The sequence below is a fragment of the Gymnodraco acuticeps genome, unplaced genomic scaffold (genome assembly GCF_902827175.1).
Source record: "Gymnodraco acuticeps unplaced genomic scaffold, fGymAcu1.1, whole genome shotgun sequence".
Taxonomy (NCBI): domain Eukaryota; kingdom Metazoa; phylum Chordata; class Actinopteri; order Perciformes; family Bathydraconidae; genus Gymnodraco; species Gymnodraco acuticeps.
Window position 1 is genome coordinate 1,674,602 of NW_022991325.1, and position 21,263 is coordinate 1,695,864.

At 43.2% G+C, this 21,263-nt stretch overlaps 2 protein-coding genes across 2 annotated transcripts in view; both read right to left on the reverse strand.

The window, feature by feature from the left end:
- LOC117562530 (zinc finger protein Aiolos-like) overlaps positions 1 to 272 on the reverse strand; it is a 1,901-nt gene extending 1,629 nt beyond the window's left edge. The window contains exon 1 of the mRNA XM_034240373.1: positions 266 to 272. Within this exon, the coding sequence (XP_034096264.1) occupies positions 266 to 272 (7 nt within the window). The remainder of the gene's footprint in view (positions 1 to 265) is intronic.
- Positions 273 to 2,939: 2,667 nt separating this feature from the next.
- LOC117562505 (zinc finger protein Aiolos-like) overlaps positions 2,940 to 21,263 on the reverse strand; it is a 65,784-nt gene continuing 47,460 nt past the window's right edge. Inside the window, exons 3-10 of the mRNA XM_034240342.1 lie at positions 14,389 to 14,459; positions 13,258 to 13,310; positions 12,982 to 13,089; positions 9,896 to 10,264; positions 7,991 to 8,158; positions 7,506 to 7,622; positions 6,533 to 6,683; positions 2,940 to 3,552 (exon numbers count right to left, since the gene is read on the reverse strand). Of these exons, the coding sequence (XP_034096233.1) occupies positions 2,940 to 3,552; positions 6,533 to 6,683; positions 7,506 to 7,622; positions 7,991 to 8,158; positions 9,896 to 10,264; positions 12,982 to 13,089; positions 13,258 to 13,310; positions 14,389 to 14,459 (1,650 nt within the window). The remainder of the gene's footprint in view (positions 3,553 to 6,532; positions 6,684 to 7,505; positions 7,623 to 7,990; positions 8,159 to 9,895; positions 10,265 to 12,981; positions 13,090 to 13,257; positions 13,311 to 14,388; positions 14,460 to 21,263) is intronic.

The following is a 21,263-nucleotide window of genomic DNA, read 5'->3' on the forward strand; positions in this document are numbered from 1 at the left end:
AGGTAGCAAGTTATTGTTATTTTTTAACACGAACCTGTTTTTCAATTCATGTTTTAAGACTCTAACGTTATGTTTTGAATTGTAATCTATGTGACAATGTATCTTAAAGCCACTCATTTGTGAAATGGTTTCATGAATTAGATTAGTAAAACATGTGGATCCATCAGTCAAAACCGCTGGTTTGAACTCTTGCTTCTCCATCACTTCTGTTTCAACAGCGCCATCTTCAGGTTTTACACCGGACAACAATTGCAAGCTATTTCACCATCCATGTCTTGACCTCAAATGAAAATGATTCTCTGCGAATGATAATGCTTTTTAACATTTCATTATACTTTATAATGATGTATGCTGTCTGCATTTGTCTTTTATTCTTTGTCTATCTGTAAATTATGTTTAACAACAGCCAAAATAATTCAAAACAAATAGATATTCAAGGACGAATAATTACAGAATGAAACTTTTATAACATTTGGTGTAACTTTGTGACGTACATAAACCCAAGGAGCCCAACAAGAATTACATATTTATAAATAAATTCTAATAATCCACCAAAATATGAATACAGGACCCCCTTTGTTTATTTTTGAGTTGTCCCCACATACTGTTAATTGGTTTTCCTGCACTTGAAGCTAATTTTGTGTGGCCAGATTTCCTTTGTTTTTTATTCATTTATTATTGTCAATCTATAGCAAATGGTTGGTGTGGCTATGTGTGGGTAATTACTAAATAATTAATAAATAATTAATTACAAAACAAATCAAATTGATTTTACAATCACATTGCACTTGTCCAGCCTGATTAATGTTTTTCAAGGACCTTAACATTATTTGATTCATTGGTTGCTCTCACTCAAAGTCAGTGTAATGGTGTGCTATTGTTGTCCAGTAAATACATCAGTGTGGTTACCATGTATATAATTCAGTCAGCAGATGTCACCAGAAGTCTCTGATTTTGACTGGACTTCCGTCATTGTTGCTTTATGACTCCAGCTTCGCCTGGTTGAAGTTAAATCTGTTACGCAGGACGGTTTATGGTGGGAATCAGTCTGGGTAGAAATATGGCTTTCAATGATAGTCATATTTCCTATATGGTTTCTTTATGTTCAGAGGTAAGGTTTATCCCTCCTACAAAAGCTTAAACGTCCGCACTCTTACTCAACTCACTACTATTACTCAGAAGAAAGTAACCCTGAACCTTAGAATGGAAAAAGAGAAGCAGTCCGAATGTTCTTGTGAAACGGATTGACTAGGCTGTTAATCTAGCGTAGGGACATGAAGCTGCGATGACAGTTTGCTTCAGAAGGGTCACTTCTCTTCAAACCCAAAGAGAAAAAAAAAGGGAACTGGCACTGATGGAGGGGACCAGATAGCGACGGTGTGGTGGCAGCTGGATCAAGCTAACACCCCTGTTCTGCTCTGAGGGCAGCTCAGCGTGACAAGTCCCTGAAATGTGGGCGAAGAACATCCACACTCTCATGACACACACAGCCCACTGCAGCCACTGAGTGGGGAGGCTCGACCCTGTTACACTTTTCCAACAGGACACTCAGTTCAAAAATTCAATTTGACTGTGACTTGTTAAAATGTTGTCGTTACATACATGTAAATTCCCATGTGTTGAATTTACTGGCATTACCATGTATTTTGTGGCTGAATTGACTGATTTTCGAAACATTTTCTCTGAGTTTCTTTTAGTTAAAATATAATATATATATCAAGCTATTTATGATTTAGTCTGGGTCCCCCTTCTGCCTTTCTAAGGCCCTCCACTGGGTCCGAGAAAACCATTTTTAGGACCCTACTGCTCTGGAGTGATACTGTGTAAGACCATCACTGCCATGCAGTACCAAACTTCCCCCAGCAGGTGTCCGCTGGTGTTTCATATGACCCACACATTCATTTCCTCAGCATCAGGGAAAAGTGTTAAATCCTGTCATGAAATTAGGAGAAAGTCCCATCAAAAAGTCATTCAATATTTTTCTCTTATTTGTTAGTTTTAGGTTCATTGCCAGTTTTAGATACTGTAAAGGCTCATCTTCTTTGTTCCTGATTTCATATAAGATAATAAAGATATACATTTTTATATAAGAAGAACAGTTTCAATATGCATTCAGATGAATTATAAGTTGTTCAACAGCATGTCACATTTATTTTGGACCTGCCTCGACATTCATTCATTCATTTATCACCATCTATCTAAGAAGGACAGAAGTACCTTCTCAGATACATGTATTTGTGCTAAGTCCTATATATGTATACACCTCTATGTCGTGTGACAAAAACATCTCTGCAGAGCTGTGAGGCCTCTCTAACCTGTGGGAGTGTAAGATATTCAGGAGTGAAAACCAACACATGCAAAGCGTAGTGATGTCTTTGAAGCCGTGAACTGCACTCTAAACCACAGCCTGAAGGAGACATGTGACCTTCGAGATAATAGCACTTTTTTTCTCTTCTGCAGTCTTGAATTGACAAGTGTTAAAAAAAGAACGTCTCTCAGCAAGTCGCAGGTCTCTGTTTGATGAAGGGAAAGAGAGGTTATCTTTTATTGCTTTACACCTTAACACAAATAACAGGAGAAAACAACAGCAGATAAACAATAAATGCATTCTTTTTTGCTACTTTGTTAAATGTATATATGGCTACAGCAGGAATCAATAAGTACAAATATATAAAAATGTATGGTTAGAATTCCTCCTACGTAAACATTTACAGATCATCTTTTCAGATGAGTACGGTAGGACAAAGGAAATTCTGACACCCGTTACAAACCTATAACGTCTCTCTCAATCTGTCTCACACCGAGAGACAGAGAGATGCTACGTCATGCTTTCATTCCTCATACTACCAGCTACTAATATGAGTAAATCTGGGTTGTGCTTAGTACATGGTTATCTGTCAGAGCGTGTGTGTGTTGTAAGCGTTTGTGGACATGAACAGCTACTTGAGTTCGAGGCGGTGCTCCCCGCGGGCTATGTGGGAGGAGAACTCGTAACGGTCCCGGCTGCGGTGGCCACACACGTTGCACTCCAGCGGGTCCCTGAAGCCGTGGCAGCCCATGTGGATGGTGAACATGACGTAGTCCAGGAAGATCACCCTGCAGTGGCCGCAGGGGTACACCGCCCCGGGCAACGCACCCCCCTCCCCGTCCCCTCGCACCACCCGTAAGGCCTCCAGCGGCGACAGGGGGAGGGGTTGTGCGTGTGGGAGGCCGTTCTGATGGCTCAGCCCCCCCAGCAGGTGACCCAGGTTGTACATGACAGGCTGGTGCATCTGGGAGCCGTCGCTTTGGAACGAGTCCATGCCCACCTGGTGCTGGGAGGTGGGGGGGGGGGCCATCAGAGGCATGCCCATCTTGTGGCCGTTAGTGAGGCCCATGGGGCTCAGCTGGATGGGGTAAGGTCTGCGGGAGGGAGCCAGGTTGTTCTCTGGCCCTGTGAGGACGGCTTGTTGCTGATGGTGGGGGTCGGGCCCCGGGGAGCCTGGGGGGGGCTCCTTGGCCTCAGTCCTGTAGACCAGCTCCCTGTTAAAGCTCAGGTCCAGACACACACCGCTTGTCGCCCTAGACCTGGCAGAACAAAGGGCTCATTGGCACTACAGAACTACAGCACTACAGAACTACAGCACTACAGAACTACAGAACTACAGCACTACAGAACTACAGAACTACAGCACTACAGAACTACAGCACTACAGAACTACAGCACTACAGCACTACAGAACTACAGCACTACAGGAACTACAGCACTACAGAACTACAGCACTACAGAACTACAGAACTACAGCACTACAGCACTACAGAACTACAGCACTACAGAACTACAGAACTACAGCACTACAGAACTACAGCACTACAGAACTACAGCACTACAGAACTACAGCACTACAGCACTACAGCACTACAGAACTACAGCACTACAGAACTACAGCACTTCACTATATATTTGTACTGTTGTCATATATTCACTGTGTCCTGTCCAAATCAGTGTGGAGACAAATACTTTCATATATTTACTGTTGAGCCTTTTTTTTTTTATATCTCTTAATTTTTCTATATATATGTGTCTATCTGTATAGGTATATATATATATATATATACATATATATGGTTGTTTAGATGTGTATGCATGTATATATATACATATATGTATATTTTTGTATATATTAGTATTCTTTGGGACGGTGAGAGACAGCATTTAGATCTCATTGGTTATTTGACTTGCCTGAAGACTCAGCCGGTCTTTCACACTCCTCACCCCACAGCATGAGCAGAGACATACCACAGGAAGCAAGCAGCACTTTAAAGACGTATCACTTACAGACATATCTAACACAGGTCCTCACTCTGGATCTGAGTAAAGGCAAAGAGAACATCATGCAGTCCAAAGGTCAACATAAGGGACAGTGAGGTGAAGCTGAGAGGACAGAGGCTGAGAGGACAGAGGCTGAGAGGACAGAGGCTGAGAGGACAGAGGCTGAGAGGACAGAGGCTGAGAGGACAGAGGTGGAGGACCAGAGGATGAGGACAGAGGCTGAGAGGGACAGAGGCTGAGAGGACAGAGGGCTGAGAGGACAGAGGCGAGAGACAGAGGCTGAGAGGACAGAGATGCTGAGAGGAAGAGGCAGAGAGGACAGAGGCAGAGGACAGAGGCAGAGGACAGAGGCAGAGGACAGAGGCAGAGAGGACAGAGAGGACAGAGAGGACCGAGAGGACAGAGGCTGAGAGGACAGAGGTGAGAGGACAGAGGCTGAGAGGACAGAGAGGACAGAGGCTGAGAGGACAGAGGCTGAGAGGACAGAGGCTGAGAGGACAGAGGCTGAGAGGACAGAGAGGACAGAGGCTGAGAGGACAGAGGCTGAGAGGACAGAGGCTGAGAGGACAGAGAGGACAGAGGGCGGAGAGAGGACAGAGCTGAGGACAGAGGCTGAGGGACAGAGGCGAGAGGAGGACAGAGGCTGAGAGGACAGAGGCTGAGAGGACAGAGAGGACAGAGGCGGAGAGGACAGAGAGGACAGAGAGGACAGAGAGGACAGAGGCTGAGAGGACAGAGAGGACAGAGGCTGAGAGGACAGAGGCTGAGAGGACAGAGGCGGAGAGGACAGAGAGGACAGAGAGGACAGAGAGGACAGAGGCTGAGAGGACAGAGAGGACAGAGGCTGAGAGGACAGAGGCTAAGAGGACAGAGAGGACAGGCTGAGAGGACAGAGGCTGAGAGGACAGGCTGAGAGGACAGAGGCTGAGAGGACAGAGAGGACAGAGAGGACAGAGGCTGAGAGGACAGAGGCTGAGAGGACAGAGGCTGAGAGGACAGAGAGGACAGAGGCTGAGAGGACAGAGGCTGAGAGGACAGGCTGAGAGGACAGAGAGGACAGAGGCTGAGAGGACAGAGGCTGAGAGGACAGAGGCTGAGAGGACAGAGAGGACAGAGAGGACAGAGGCTGAGAGGACAGAGAGCACAGAGAGGACAGAGAGGACAGAGGCGGAGAGGACAGAGGACAGAGAGGACAGAGAGGACAGAGGCTGAGAGGACAGAGGCTGAGAGGACAGAGAGGACAGAGGCTGAGAGGACAGAGAGCACAGAGAGGACAGAGAGGACAGAGAGCACAGAGAGGACAGAGAGGACAGAGAGGACAGAGGCTGAGAGGACAGAGAGGACAGAGAGGACAGAGGCTGAGAGGGGGAGCAGACGGAGGAAGCCCTGCAGTGCAGCTGCACCACAGAAGAACAGACAGAGAGGCACCTGCTCACGTTTCTCGCCCTCTGCCTGTCTCTCTCTCTCTCTCTCTCTCTCTCTCTCTCTCTCTCTCTCTCTCTCTTCTCTCTCTCTCTCTCTCTCTCTCTCTCTCTCTCTATCGAGATCGATAGCTATCTCTCTCTCTCTCTCTGTGGTTGCAGACTTACAGAGAGGCACCTGCTCACGTTTCTCTCTCTCTCTCTGCGGTTGCAGACATTTCTCTTTTCCCCCTGTGGTTGTCATATTGAAAGATCTCACTTCATTTGTCAACCCGATAGAGACATGTCGGAGGTTTTTCTTTGCCAATACACTCGTTTTGCGAGCTGCTTGAGGCTTGATTGCGAAACTACAACCCAATGTTAGGAGGTGAGAAACAACTATTGAAACAGTTGTGTGTGTGCATGCCCCTTAAGTCAGCCATTTACTGAAACTGGTGTCTTTTATTCACTGAGTTTAAATCCAAACATACAAAGTGTGAATGGGGAATTGTAAAGTGCATGTTTCTCAGTATACGTATCCAATGATTAAACCATGCATGGCAACTTATACCCACCTACGACACATTTCTGGCAGAGAATTGAGGACAGTGGAGACTCTGCGGTGTGTGCAGGTATGAGGCTTTGCCCTCAATTCCTGTTTGGCAAGAGATGGAGGCCAGCAGAGACAGACAAACAACTAGCTTAGACATGACTTACAATCATTTGCAAAAATGGAATTCTGTATTTAAGCGTTAATGCACAGCAAAAAGCACACATGATGTAAACATAACACAAAGACAGCAGCATAGACAACAGTTACGTATCGTTTTCATGTTCCAAAGCTTTCCAGCTGCTCTTACCGGTGAACTTCTGTGGCATGGAGCTCTTCCGTTTGGCTACGTTGCTGGCCAGCCTGTCGAGCAGCAAAGCCCGCTCGCTGCCCATCTGAGTCCTGGATGTGTGGCCGTCCTCTGCAATAGAGGGACAGAGTAAGTGCAACGAGGAAAACCAGACCTCTTCTCGATCAGAAGAGAAGTGCACCGAGCGGCAACTGTCCACCAAGCTTTAGAGGTAATAAAGTGAAGTAGAAAGACGGCAGCGGCACCACGCTGAGTCACACTAGGAGGAAGGAGATATTCATTTAAGATCAGACGCTCCTTTGACCTCACTTCCTGGTGGTTTTTTTTTACTTCACCAGCGCAGGAAAACAGACCACAGGATGAGGATGTACTTCCTAACCACGACGGTACTATCAGACATAAGCTTACGACATTTGGCGACCACAGCAGCAGAGCATCGTCTGTGTGTTGCAACCGTGCAACTGTCCTGCCCTAGGTACAGGTCTTTTAGGGGAAGGTTACAGACATGTGCGTGTGTTGGGTGGCCGGGCTGAACACATTTGCCCTACATATTTAGCCGCTGCACACATTTGAAGCGGCCGTCACACCACACCACAGCAGCCATAACCTATTTAGTTTAATGATGGGGTAACAGCCGTAAGCTCATTTATTTAATGAGGCTATAAAAACAGGATCTGCTAGCAATAACTGCTCAAATTGGGCGCTCCATATGTGCAAATGAGTCTAAGCAGTAGTCTAACAGTCAGATGTGTGAAGTGAGTGTTTGGAGTTCCATAGTGCTCAGAAGTGCTCAGAGGTGGGAGAAGTACCACCACCATTTACCTCTGAATTGTAATGGGGTAGAAGGACAAAGTAACAAAACATTGAAAATACTCAAGTAAAGTACAAGTCTCTTAAAATGATACACAACTTTACACCACTGGGTGTGCTCACCTCTCTCTGCGGGGCCTTTGCTCTGGATGTACACATGGCATCTCTCCCGGTGTTCTTCGAGGCTGCTGCGCTGCTTGTAGCTGCGACTGCAGTGGTTGCACTTGAAGGGTTTCTCTACTGTGAGCGGGAGTTTCAGTTAATCACCAACACACGAAACATAAACACTGCCTACAGCGAGGATTATTTCCTTGAGTATGTGGTTTCGTACAAAAGTGATGATGTGCACATTAGAGACCGTGTCTGCAGGTGAAACACGTGAACTGAAAGTGAGTGAGTATGTTTCCTGAGGTGAGTGAGTAAGATGTCATATGTAATGTGTGTAAGCCTGTGGCACATATTACTGGAAGAGCAATGCGGCCTCAGCTCATGTGTCAACATTTGTGAGAAACGAACCAGCGAAATATTATACACAGGTGCATACAGTATCAGTGCATATGAGCACAGCTGGCAGTGTGTGTGTGTGTGTGTGTGTGTGTGGCTGGTACCAGAATGTGTGCGCAGGTGCCCGCTCAGAGCATCCCGTCTGCGGCAGGCGTAGCTGCACATGGGGCATTTGAAAGGCTTCTCCCCGGAGTGCAGTTTGATGTGGCGCAGCAGGTTTCCCTTCTGCGTGAAGGAGGCGCCGCACTGACTGCAGTGGAACGGCCTCTCACCTGAAGGGGGGAAAACGAACTCTGAAAAACAATCCAGAAATCATGAAAACATCTACCTTTTAGCTTAGTGAGACAATGTTGCCAGGATGTGGACGGTTGAATCGCAATCACTCGCATATCTTCAAGTCTTTTAGTGGTTCCCAGATTCCACAAAACTAGATCGGGAGTCAGAGTGTTCAGATCCCAAGCTCCCTTTCTCTGGAAGCAACTTCCTGTTTTCATTAGGGAGGCAGACAGTGTCCACGATGTTAAGAGTGTGCCTGTCCTGTTTAATAAAGCCTATATCATGTTTTTTATAATTGACACTGTCAACTATGTTTTGTATTCTGTAAAGCCCACTGAGACAAAGGGTTTAGTGATATTGGGGTATATAAAGCAACTTTGATTTGATATCTGCTGATCTTTTGTAAAAGTACAGGCATTTTGGCTCAGGGTTATTCAGATTCATGGAGAAATATTAAGTTATAAGAGTACCTGTGACTCTAGGTTTATGTACCTGGGCTTGATTCCAGATCATATACTTGATTGGTTAGAAAGTGTTTAGAAGAAATGTATACTATGGAAAGACTGACTTACAGTCTAAGGACTAAAGCAGAGATCTGTGGACAACGCACGGACTGTATACAAGTACAACAAAAGGCTGTAAATGTGGAGTACTGCGGCCCCCTGTTTTGGCTATTCTGTTATTCTTTTCAGTTTCCATATATTTGTGAGTGATTTCTTGTAAATGATCTGTTGCTGCAGAAACACTGAGCTGGTGTTTACAACTTCCCTCAAGTGGAAATGTTCTGATACCAGATGTTGATATTCGTAGAAATGCAGTTTTGTCCTTTAGCTATCAACCCTTTACTTGTTCCTAGTATAACAGTGAATTGCAAAAAAACGCAGAATCATTCACCATCTTTGAAAAGGGAACAAGGCAACATTACCTTGATTGTTAGAAACCCAGAAACAATGTTCTCACGACTCAAACCACGCCGTGCACTCATCGAAAACCTCCTCAGATCCATCTGACGGCGGCATTATTGAACGAGTCAACTCGACTCATCGTTTGACTGATGAGTCGAGTGCATGACGTGTGTCTGACAATAACTCCATATCTCTCCACAGTGACACATATTCCTACATGAGGGTGGACAGTCGGCTGACCATGACAGAAAATGTAAGAAAACTGTATTTTTGTTTAATAAATCAGGTGTCCACCTACTGCATTAAAAAAAGAAATGTATTTAAAATAAAGAAGAATTAAAGTAGCCTAAATATAAACCATAACGAAAATTCATTCAGTACCTATAATAAATCCATCTATAGTTCCAAAATGTATTGTAACACTGTAATCCTGCTAGTAATGAAATGTAACAGTAATCTGCTTACTTATTTTTGAATGTAATTGTAATCGAATACAGACACCTTTTTTTGTAACCTGATTAAGTAATCTGAGTTATAACAGGGATTGCATAATTCAGGGCAAAGCTATAGACTGTAGATGTGTTGGTGTATCTGTCCACAAATCACACACTTATTGCCTTATTGCTTCATATTGGGAGGATATCTCACATCCTACAGCTGCAGCCCTGGTTAGGACAGTGCGTCATGCGTGATGCAGACTTCAAAACCTCCATCAAACGTCTTGACCTAGTCAACGCCAGCCACTATCTCCCAGTGCTATCAACAGGGTGACGATTGCACAACGGTTGTGTTTGAGGTCAGGTGCTGGGGCTGTGTTCCTGTGCTTACCCGTGTGGCTGCGCTTGTGCACCAGCAGAACGTTGATGCTGACGCAGGACAGGCCACAGATGTCACAGTTGAGCTTGCCGGCTGCAGGGATGCGGGGGGCCACAGCTCCAGGCACGTAGGTCCCTTCTGCTGCGTGGGCGTCATACCGCGAGTAGTCCACCAGAGACAGGTCCTGGGGCTCGTTAGGGGCATCCCCTTCATCCTCCTCGTCCTCCTCGTCCTCCTCAGTCCTCTCCTCGTCAAATCCTTCCTCCGTCCCATCATCACTGCCCCCCTCTGCTTCCTCTTTCAGCGCAAACTGTCTTTCCTTTTCATCGTTGGGGTACTGCTCCTCATCTTCCATCTCCTCTGCCTCTGTCTTAATCACATCTAAGCGAGGAGGCAGCAAAGAGTAGACATTTGATGAAAACAGTAAACACACATGAAGTGATTGATTTAAGGAGTCATGTACATACACTTGTTTTTTACTTCCAAATAAGGCACTGAATGAGCTCTGAACTCCAACCCGAATGCAAACTGCCGCTGTCACATCTCCACTTCTACATTTGTATTAATAGTCGATATGTTGATAATAGCACTAGCACGTCTCCAGAGTGTGGGTAGCTTAATTTGGGCCGACGTATAGTGTCACAAAAGAGATTCAGAAGATGTGTGCTCGAGATAAGGGGAAGGCATTTCCTCTGAAGACAGAAAGTAGAACCAGGGCAGGAGAGAGAGCAGCAGGCGCCTCACGCAGACAACACCAATCCCTGATCTGCTTTTAGAAACAACATTTCACATTGATTGTATCACAGATGCTGAAAAACTTCCAAATCAAACTTCATCCGCACCAAAGTTGATCCCTTTTTTCTTCCATCAGCAGGCAAAGCGTTACATTTTCTTTATTTATAAGTGTTTCTTGACCTACTGTTGGTCAGAGGTGGGAGGTAACTAAGTACATTTACTCAAGTACTGTACTACAATTTTGAGATGAATGTACTTTACCTTAGTATTTCCATTTTTTTGTACTTCTACCCCACTACAGTTCAGAGGTAAATGGTGTACTCTACTCCACTACATGTATTTAATAACTTCAGTTACTTTACAGATCTGGATGAATGATGTGAAATCTAATCAAGTGTTAAATCAGACTTTAGTTCCACCTGGAGTAAATCCACCAGCTACCCTGCAGTATACAAAGTCATTCAAACTAGCTGCACCTTTACCAGCTTTGAGAACACTTTCATGATCAATCATTATAAAACATTTCATATATATTATTCTGAAATGGAATAATCTGCACAACGACTACTTTTACTGTCGCTACTTTCACTATATGTTGATGATCATACTTTTCTACTTTCACTTGAGTAACATTTTGAATGCAGGACTTTTACTTGTAACAGAGTATTCCTACACTCTGGTACTTCTTCTTTCACTCAAGTACAAGACCTGAGTACTTCTCCCACCCTGCTGCTCTCAGGCTGCATGACCCCTCACCCAGCCTGTTGCTGGCTCTCGCAGCTCCATCCATAAACCACAGTGTGGTCGGTGGTGGCTGGTGATGAGCTGAAGATCAGCGCCTTGTATTGTGGAAAGCGCTCAGAGGTGCTATGGAAACTTTGCACACACAGAGCTCGGGGGGGCCCGATATAGAGTCCAGGGTCTGAGAGCAGAGAACCGCAGGCTGCGCAGCCACGTTCAGCAGGGCTTTAGGAAGCACCCAGTGGGGCAGAGAGGTGGCAGAAATAAAAAGGACAAATAAGAGCAACAAGTCTAGGTATAAACGTATTACACTCAGAACATTGTGTGAAACAAAGTGGTCACAGTTTAGAAATGAGTATTTAATAGTAACTCTGTTTTCCTTTGTATCTTATTCATATGTTTAGATAGCATCTATCTCTGCTTTTTACTTGTACCATTCTCTTGCACTATTTAATTTATACATTGACAATTTTAAATCATTTTGATGTCTTAAATATTGTATGAGGAGCCTAGGACTTAAAAATGTCATTGCCAACAATTGTGCCGTAGCTACTATGCGTATGACAATAAGCCTTTCAATCTGGAAATGAATCTTTGAAAAGTAGTCCTTCATGGTGTGAGGTATGTATATGAAGAAATGCCCATAATATGTAGCATATTACATTATATAATTAGGATGTATGCTTTATCATGAAATACATGACACTGCAGTGAGGAAGTTCAACAGTAGATGCAATAAAGTACCCAGCCAAACTGAAATAAACAACCCTCTGTACGGCTGACAGCCTTGTAATGGAAAGCTCTCAAAGTGAAATAGTCCAAAAATGTGGGTGAAACATTTTTTTTTGTACACTTATATATTTGATTGCAAAGGCGCACATTCAAGGTAGTTAAATGTATATTTTATATATCACAGCTAATCATTTATTTTGAGGAACACGGAATAGAAAATGTTTGTAGTAATTGAAAAAGTTGAAAGAGGCCCCTTGGCGCCCTAAGCTATTGCCTACTTATGATTTAAGGTAAAGCTACCTATATAGACACTGGTCTTCTTTTACTGCTGTAACTCCATACTTATAGTGTTCAAAGTGTTGAATAGAGCCATTTTCTAATTGCTTTGCATTGAATGAACCCCCATGGTGAAAAGTATATTGTAAAAATGTAAAAGTATTTACATTTACCCCAGGATAACTAGGGCAACTGAGAGCTTAATGACTCCTCTCCTGTCTATCCGGTTGGATCATACAAATGCTTTTTACTTTAAGATCCTGTCCATAATGTGTAATCTCTCTCTAGTTGATCATAAGGAATTGCATTTGTCTTAGATTAAAACGATTTTGTTGCATTTTTAATTGAAGCCAAATGAAATTCTTTGTAAAGGAATAGCCCATTAATGCACCAAAAACAGGAACATTTTGTATTTATTCTGCTAGATTTATCTTTAACAAACAGCAGCATTTATTGCATTTATTCTCAGGGTTTATATCAGCTCCTCACAAAGATGCTAGACGGTGTTAGCTTGATGGCTAACATTCTAATTGTGTGTGTGTGTGTGTGTGTGTGTGTGTGTGTGTGTGTGTGTGTGTGTGTGTGTGTGTGTGCGTGGGTTGGGGGTTACTTACGTGGATCCATCACACCTTCAGCACCCTGCATTCCATTCTCACTGAATGACTGATCTTCCCTCTCTTCTTCCTCCTGTGGCTTCACATCTGCAACATCACTGCAAACCTCTGCAGAGTGACACATGCAGGCGCTTCGTGTTACTTTTTGTTTCATTGGGACAACTTCAGTCAACAACAGAGCTCTGTTACAATAATGGAATGTTAAAGTCAGTGATGGCTGGACGGTGGCAGCCTGATCACGTTCACATCACACTGAAGACAAGGAGACGCACTCACCCATCCCGCTGCCCTCTGTAAACTCAGGGTCCTTCTCTGTGTTCATGATGGTTCTGTGGAGTAATGACACTATTTGGTTAATAACATCAGATTAGTACCAAATTACCAAATTGCAAGAATACTTTGTTACAAGTAAAGGTACATTCCAGAATCATGTATATTATACTTTATATTACTCGACTATGATTATTGATGCATTATTGTGTCTCTCACAGCTGGTAAATGTGGAGCCAATGTTAATGACTTTATTCACAGCTGCTAGATATTGTAACTATTAAATATATGTCAGTCTTTATCTAATAATGGATTTACTACAATGTTGGCTTCTAAACTTTAGTGGAGTAGAAGTATATAGTGGCATCACAAGAAAATGTTCAGGTCAACTACAAGTACCTCAATATTGTACTCGAGTTAATGTACTTTGTTACTTTCCACCACTTAATAAAAGATAGTTTAATTAGGTTAAAACAGTTCCTTCTTATGGTGTTTTCCTAACTAGACCTATATGACTTTTAAACTATACAAACTTTGTATTTCACAAATTGATACTAAAATATCTTCTTGCCACTATTAAAAAGGCTCCCTTACTATTTCTACAAAGCATGTGAAGAAATAGAAGCAGCGGTTGCATCTTGTGTTCCTGTTGGTTGGACGGCATAAAAAGAAGTTTATAAAAAAGCAATGAGGGTAAAAGCCCACGGTTGATTGCTCGACCCTGTCACTACATTTAGCCTGATGAGAACGAGATGATGTTCACTGCACATGCACTTCCTGCCGGGTCTGAACATAGGAGCATGTGTGAAAGTCGCTTTCAGCGGCAACACACAGTGACTTTGAACAAAAAAGCCACTTTAAAAACCTTGAGTCAGTTTTCATGAACCAATACAAATCCCAGCATATGAATACTTTACAATTTATATTACACATTTAATGGGAATAAAAATGGCAAAGAAATATAGATTCTATACTTTTGAGAATTACTCAAACATCACGTTCAGTGAAGAAAACACATCAATAACAAACTTTTTTATACCTCAAAATGACATTTAGAAAGCGCTTATCGACACTTTTTTGATATTATAGTTTGTTGGAATATAGCAGTAAGTTTGAGTAAGGATGAAAGGATCTGACCTGCGTTGGCTCAGCACCTGGAGGAGACTGCTCTGGCAGGAGGAGATTCCACGCTCCGCCACTGGACTTCTCTGAATATGGAATATACGCAACGTCACTACGGTGAATTTTGGAGACAACCCTTAAAGGAACAGGAACTTATTTTGAATGCAACAAAGACAGAACGAAACATGTTAAAACAGCCACATCAAGGATTCAGATTCTCCCTTACTGTTTCTATGATAAAAACATATAGATTCCTTTCTCTTCCTACACAGTCGCGTCTATAACAGCGTGAGTTTATGAGTGAAACAAAGAGCTGGTTATGAGTTCTTTATCAGTTCAGGCACAGGTTCCTTACCTGTTTCCATTCAAAGAGCTATCACTCCATCTTGTGGCCAAACTAGAAAGCTACTTTCCAACTGTTCTCTCTAAAATAGTGTCTTTCGTCAAAAGCATCTGCCACATACATGTACTGTTTTATTGTATTTGACCCATATTTAAAGGGGTACGACACATTGTGATCAACAACCTCTTTTACAAGGGCGACCTGGCCAGGATAACGGTATAAGAAGTTATAGCAATAATAACCAAAAATAAATACGTTGTGCAAATGTGTAATGGCAGTCTATCCATAAAGGCTTTACAATAAGTAGTAATGACTAACAGAGGCATACCAGCCCTAATGTAAAGAGCACAATGATAAGTTGAGCTCATAGGACTCAATTGTACATCCCTTTTTGTAATTGGCACTTTCTTGATGTTGTGAGTGGATGTAGGTAAACACTTCATTCATCAGGTGGGCCCCCTCCTCCACTCGTACCCTTTCCTCTTGATCACCTTGCAGATCAGTCGGGATCCTTTTATTTTTACCCAGAGACAGTTGCTGCTCGGTCTGCAGCCTCAGAGGGTCTGTTCTCTACCCAGCCCTTTTAGCATCCCTTGTGGTAGATGTGGCTACAAAGCCTCAGCAGCGGACCTATTCAGGGGGCACTTTAGCACAGAATTCAAAAATAAAGATACCCTTATTACTTATCGAAACTGCACATACAATATATCCGATTAAAGCTGAGACTCCACAGATTATTTAAGTATAGTATCTAAGCGATCCGATCTCGCAACAGGGGAAGCAAACACAGACATCACAACACGTACATTTTACGGAGCTTTTACGGGAGATCGTCTCACCGTAGCTGTCAATCTGATCAAAAGACGTGTTCAATGGCATTAAAACGAGAAAAAATGCGGCTGAATCGGTTGATCCATAGGTTGATAATGTATCTGTGGCTTTGAAGCAATTGTTTATAATCCATAATTCCATTTTTATGTAAAAATCGGAGCACAACAGTTAGCTGCTAATGGTAGCCACCAGAGTGTATGCAGCTTCCGGTTTTGGCTACGCGTCACTCTCACTCCTTATTTGGTGGACTGCCGCATTGCCAAGACCGGAAGCAGCAGCCACTCTGGTGGCTACCATTAGCAGCTAACTTTTGCTCTGCAATTTTTACATAAAAATGGATTATGGATTATAAATGAAATAATTTTCTTATACAGAGACGTTAAAAACCTATAGATTAACCGATTCAGCCGCGTTTTTTGTCGTTTTAATGCCATTGAACACGTATTTTGATCAGATTGACAGCTACGGTGAGACATCTCCCCTAGAAGCTACGTAAAGGTACGTGTTGTGATGTCTGTGTTTGCTTTCCCTGTCCGAGTTCGGATCACTCAGTGATGATACTATATACCTAAATAATCTGTGGAACCTCAGCTTTAATCGGATATCTTGTATGTGCAGCTACGATAAGTAATAAGGGTACTTTTATCTTGAGTTCTGTGCCAAAGTGCGTTAGCATTTTTCGCTCAGGGGTCATTTAGATGCTTCTTATGAGACTTGTGTTTTGGTAAAAATGGTTTGTATCCTCAGTTAGCTAAGATTATTTCCGTTAATCTGGTATAACACATTAATAGGTTCTTAAATATTAAGATCACCTGAGACACAGTGTCGTGAAAAAAAAAGTAAAGTACCCGCCGGGACTTTGGGGCTTAACAGGTTAAAAAACCGCAATATATACCGCAGGGGGGGGGAACTCGCGATTTATTTCAATATCGTGCAGCCCTAATCCAGATGATGGTGGAGAGAAGGCAATGGAGGCAGTTCTCCTTCTTTCCAGAATGATTGCCAATTGGCGAAGTACATGGTAGTGCCTCCAGTATATTGGCCTCGGGAAAGCCTTGTTTCACGGCCAGACAGGATATGCTGTATGTGGCTGTGTTTGGCAGAGAGGACATGATGGATCTTCTCCATACCACTATTAAACTATAAAATGGGATGTTATGGCAAGGAACATTTTCCAACCCAAAATTGCTCCTGTTACAAATAACACAACACAGCACAAAATGCACATAATGGGATGTACCAGGTGAGACATATGCATGGAGGTAGTCGTCAACACAATTGACTACCTCCATGCTCTCTGTGTCATGGTTTTGGGTTTATGTTGCCATTTTCCACCTTTATTTTGAAATGTTTTCCTCCTCGTGTTCTGTCTGGTCCTACTTCCTGTGTTCGCCTTCATGTCTTTAGTTTCCCTCCTTTTTTTTTCAAGGATTCAAGGCTTTTATTGTCATTCGTACATAGCTACAGTGTAGTTATGTAGATGAAAATCTTAGGTCCCAGGCTCCTCCAATAGTGCAACACAATAAAACAGATAGAATAGTGCAAGTAAATACTAAATAAATTTGTGCTGTGCAGTTTTCACCACCCTCTGTAAAGCCTTACGATTGAGGGCGGTGCAGCTGCCGTACCAGGCCGTGATGGAGCCAGTCAGGATGCTCTCTATGGTGCACCTGTAGAAGGTCAGGAGGATGCTCTCTATGGTGCACCTGTAGAAGGTCAGGATGCTCTCTATGGTGCACCTGTAGAAGTTGCAGAGTACCCTGGAGTCCATGTTGAACCTCCTTAGCCTGCGGAGGAAGAAGAGCCGGTGTCGAGCTGTTTTGGTGATAGTGGTGGTGTGAAGAGTCCATGTCAGGTCCTCAGTGATGTGGACACTGAGGAACCTGAAGCCGCTGACTCTCCACCGTAGTCCCATTGATGGTGATGGGGGCGTGTCCCTCTCTCTGCTGCTTCCTGTAATCCACAATCAGCTCCTTGGTTTTTCTGACGTTGAGTTGGAGGTTGTTATCCTGGCACCAAGATGTCAGGTTTTCGACCTCCTCTCTGTACGCCGTCTCGTTGCCGTCTGTGATCTGGCCGATGACCGTCGTGTCGTCAGCAAACTCCACAATGGTGTTGGAGCTGTGTGTGGCCACGCAGTCGTGAGTGAACAGGGAGTAGAGGAGAGGGCTGAGCACGCAGCCTTGAGAGGCTCCGGTGTTGAGGATCAGGGTGGAGGATGTGATGTTTCCCACCCGCACTGCCTGGGGTCTGCCCGTCAGGAAGTTCAAGATCCAGTCACAGAGGGCGCTGTTGAGCCAGAGGTCTCTGAGCTTGATGACCAGCTTGGAGGGCACAATGGTATTGAAGGCTGAACTGTAATCAATGAACAACATTCTCACATATGTGTTCCTCTGGTCCAGGTGTGAGAGGGCAGTGTGGATGGTGAGGGCTATGTCGTCTGTGGACCTGTTCTGTAGGCAAACTGCAGGGGGTCCAGAGAGGTGATGAAGGTTTTGACTAACCGCTCAAAGCACTTCATGATGATGGAGGTGGGTGCGACTGGGCGGTAGACGTTGAGGCTGGTGATTTTAGAATTTTTGGGGACAGGAACGATGGTGGACTGTTTTATTGTGTCCACCTGCTGCCCCTGTGTTTCACCTCCCCGTCCCAGCTGTGTCTTGTCTTGTGATTACCCTTGTGTGTATTTAGTCCTGTTCTTCCCTGAGCGCTTTATCTGATCATCGTCAATGTAACCTGCATGTTCCTGGCCGTGAGTTTGTTCTTGTTCCTTGTTTCACCCGGTTAGTGTTTCTTAGTTTTCCTTTGCTTGTTATCAGCTTGAGAATAAAGCTCACTTTTTGTTAAAACCTGGATACCCGCCTTCCCTGTCTGTGTTCTACATTTGGGTCCTATTTTCCTTAACCCTGACACTTTGGATCGGTACAAGTAACCTTCTCACCGACACGATTCCATTACCCTCCTCTGTTTGCATACTCGTCCATTAAGACACACTCGACACATGCTCAATAATAATCACAGCACCCCTACTTTGTGGCCCTAACTATCGTCAGGATAACCATGTTACTGAACTGGAACCAAGAAATCCGAATTCAATCAAATATATTTAACAATTCGCAGATGTACCTTTTTGTATTAAGTAATGGCTAATTTATTATTTAAAACGAACGTCAGTGCACTGTGTTTACAGGATACAGTATTAAGCATAAGCAAACAAAGTGCCCTGACAAATCTGCCTGTAGTCAAAACATGTCAACAAAAACAGAGATGCCATCTAAAGATTAAGATGGACCTCACAGCTTTTACCATCTGCCTGGTCTGACCTTAGACCCAATTAAATGATTCATAACATAAAAAGGACAAGTCTAATGTTTGAATATATTAATGTTGTATTTATAATTAGATACGATCAGCTCAAAAATGACTTCTGCTCAGCAGTGGCTCAGTCAGTAGGGGCTTGGACTGTGAGCCGTAGGATCGCCAGTTCAATCTCTGACCAGACCTAAATATGGAGTGTGGACTGCTACTTGGAGAGACAACCCCTTCCCCCCACCCACTCCCATTTGCTCCCAGGGCACTGTACAATAGCTGCCCACTGCTCCTGGTACTAGACTCCTGGTACTTGGATGGGTTAAATGCAGAGAACACATTTCACTGTGTGTGCTGTGCGCTCTGCATGTGTGACCATTAAAGAGGTTTTCATCCCTCCGATTCTAAAATATTCTTTAGTCCTGTGATCCAACTGAAATTCAAAGCCTTTTACAAAGTGTCAGCCTTAAAAAAGGCATTTTTCTCCAAATGTCAAATGCAACTTAACCTGAACAACAACTGTGGAAATAAGTCATATTGAGCTTGGACAAACGTAGCTTAGAACATAGTTTGCTGGAGTATTTCCATTTTATGGAACTTTATACTTCTTTTCCATTTTCCAGGTAAATATTGTACTTTTTACTCCAATGCATTAACTTAAAGGGGACCTATCATGCAAAATGCACTTTGTGATGTCTTTTATACATACATATGTGTCCCCGGTGCGTCGGGGAACCCTCTCTCTTTTCCTCCGTACCCAAATCTTTTAAAAACGGGGGTACAACGAGCGGATACAGATTTGCTGCCGATCTGACGTCAAATCGGCAGCGGACTCACAGAAAGTTGCTATCAGAAACAATGCCTGACGTGTTTTGGACGTAATCTCGTCTTTGTTTACATTAGCAAGCCTCGCTAACACTCAGAGCTAACCTGTACTGAAGAGCACATGTGTTTAAAAAGCAGGAAATAAAAAAACCTTGTGATAAACCAGCAAGAGAAAAGGCATTTGAGCTCCATACTGTTTCAGAAATAATCTTTGATGTGGTTTAGAACAGGATCGCGTTTTATCACAGGCACAGCAGAATTCAACTTTATCTCCGGTAGAATTCTGATCAGGCATTAGCTCCGCCTCCTCCTCTTTTTTCAAGCTAAGGACCCAAAAAACTGTGTTTCTCTAACAGGGCTGCAAAAGAGGTGTATGAGCAGTATGAGGCATGGCTACAATGGGTGAACTGTTTGGTATTTTAAGCAAAAAACTTCACAGACATGTTTTGTATAGGTATGGCCCTACAATATATTTTTCCAATATAGCATGATAGGTCCACTTTAAATGGTAAATTGTAATGGACTCCATTTATATAACGCTTTAACCAGTCTTTACAACTCCACAAAGTGCTTTACATTCACATGTCATCATTCACCCATTCATACCCCTTTCGTACAGACGTGCCATGCCAGATGCAACCTGCTCAAGAAAGCTAACATTCACACACCGTGGGCCATGTTGTCGGGATCAACATTGGGGTAAGTATATCGCCCAAGGATAAATCGACATGTGAACTGCAGGGGATGGGTATTTCTGATTGAAAAACAACCGCCATATAAACACATCTGATATGCTTGAACAATTTGATGCAGTACTATACTATTCATATATTAATGCAATCCTGTATTTGAAAGTGTCTAAACCGGCTTTAAAATGTACTTCCATGTATTGGTTTGTAATAAAAACAGGATAATATAATATTCTAAAATAATATAACAAACTGAAAAGAGCCTGCATACAGAGTACTTTTGATACTTTTGAGTACATTTAGCTGATAATACTTCTGAACCTCGTAAGTAAGTCTTTAAACTTAAAACTGTTTCTAATAATGGAGTAATTGAAGACCATAGTATTACTATTTTTAAGTAAAAGGATCTGAAATATTCCACCTCTGACGTTGGCATTGTCATTGAGATGTTGGAACCATGGCACACATGAAACTGTGACATGTTGAGGATCTATGAAAATGACTGTTGGGAAAATACTGAATGTACTCTTCCCATATAAGAGTAGCACATGATAAAAAAAGGCCCAACTGTAACTGTGTACGCAACAGGATGTATGATTACCTGGAAGAGCGTCAGGACACACTGTTTTAGGAATATGACAACGATTAACATGATGATTCAGCCTCTATGGAGATAGACAGGCCATTGGCCGTGTTAACAGGGTGCAGAATAAGTGTGAGACAATGGAAAACTGTCACACCCTCATTATTCGAGCAGTGGGTGGAATAACATCCAAGATAGAAGATTAACAAGTCACACTCATAACTGAAAATATGGAGCCCATTCCTGGACCGTATCAATAACACACCATATCCAACAACTGATGTCATCCCACAGAGCAAATGTCAACTGA